This window comes from Capsicum annuum, unplaced genomic scaffold (genome assembly GCF_002878395.1).
Source record: "Capsicum annuum cultivar UCD-10X-F1 unplaced genomic scaffold, UCD10Xv1.1 ctg1402, whole genome shotgun sequence".
Taxonomy (NCBI): Eukaryota; Viridiplantae; Streptophyta; class Magnoliopsida; order Solanales; family Solanaceae; genus Capsicum; species Capsicum annuum.
The window spans coordinates 1-1,333 of record NW_025819349.1 but is presented as its reverse complement, the minus strand read 5'-3'; the positions used below and the strand labels follow the sequence as shown (position 1 = coordinate 1,333).

The 1,333-nt window shown below is 36.9% G+C and overlaps 1 protein-coding gene across 1 annotated transcript; it reads right to left on the bottom strand.

Moving 5' to 3' along the window:
- Positions 1-7: 7 nt before the first annotated feature.
- On the bottom strand, positions 8-1,327 carry LOC124890220 (anaphase-promoting complex subunit 1-like). The gene is made up of 2 exons (XM_047402024.1): positions 1,250-1,327; positions 8-390 (listed from the first exon to the last, which is right to left on the bottom strand). Exons 1-2 carry the CDS (start codon positions 1,317-1,319, stop codon positions 47-49), a joined length of 414 nt encoding a protein of 137 aa, XP_047257980.1. The 5' UTR covers positions 1,320-1,327; the 3' UTR covers positions 8-46.
- Positions 1,328-1,333: the final 6 nt, after the last annotated feature.

Sequence of the window (1,333 nt, the reverse complement as noted above, 5' to 3'; positions counted from 1 at the left end):
AGTATAATATTACCAAAACCAAGGATAAGAAATAGAAAAGGATAGACTATAAAACAAAACAAGCAAAACAATAGATACAGAGGGGGGCCAAAGAAAGCATTATGTATACCTGAGGTTCTTCCAGTGGATCCTTTAATATCAGATGTGAAGACATTGAAGACCCATCTCCCTTGAGAGTAAAATCTAAACCAAGTACAGCAGTATAATTCTGCTGAGTACTAACTTCCCTTTTTGAACGGATTGTATCACGAGCACTTAAAAGTGGGCTCAAAGACGAAAATTGGATATGCGCTTGTGAGCTCCCTTCAGGTGCCTGTTGGAGGAGTAACCCATAAGGAAGAGGCCATATGGAGGTGATGCTACGAGGAAGAGGTACGGATGTTACTTCACCTACAATGCAAAGCACTCAACCATTGTATGTTTTCTATAACAAGCGATTGCAATGGTAAAACAACAGGAACTCACTTGGACAAAATGAGGAAAAATTAAATATTAAAAAGGTTGCCATGGGTATAGCGATTGAAAATTCTAAAAAAAAAACACATAGCCCATTTTGGAACCTGTGTACTCAGCTATTATTTAAGCTGCCAAAGAGCCTCATTTCTACCAGAAAGACTTGTCTACACAACTTTAGAGAAGAAAACTAATTATTTGCCAACAATAGGTCACATATCAACTAAATACTAAACCTGTCCCTCTGATGCACTAAACTCCACTTCCAGATACAGTTCTAAACCAACTTTGTGTATAATCCTGTGAACACATCCCAAAGACGTGGCTGTAAGGAAGCCACCACCAATTTGTTTCATTGTGTTTCAATTATGACCCATAAAAGAAGGCAGGCCTATAAACTCCGATCATAAAATCTCGCATTGGTACACATGTAAAAGCATATGGTATTTGAACATGATGAGAACTTCAAAAGGGAGCACGTCAATCAATTCCATTAATGAAACACATAAATCTAGACGCTTATCGACACTAGGTGTTCAATAAATTTAAAATGTTAATTTTTCAATGCCAAAGTTCTGCGGATATCCCTAAATAAAAAGCAAAAAAAGGAAGGAAGGAAAACAAGGAAATGGTGAAAGGTTTTCCATGGACAAGTAAATCAACTTTATTTTTTATGGGACAAGTAAATCAACTTTTTCAGTCAAAGGAAAATCTATATATACAATTAAGACTGCCTAATATGTGGAAAGAAGCTCCACTAAAATAGAATATGCAGCAGTAAAACTGGTTCAATCACCTGATGTATCATAAATTGACAAACTATCCCACTGTAGAATGCACAGAACAGTGTCTGAAGTATCGCCCATCTGGCACCAGCATG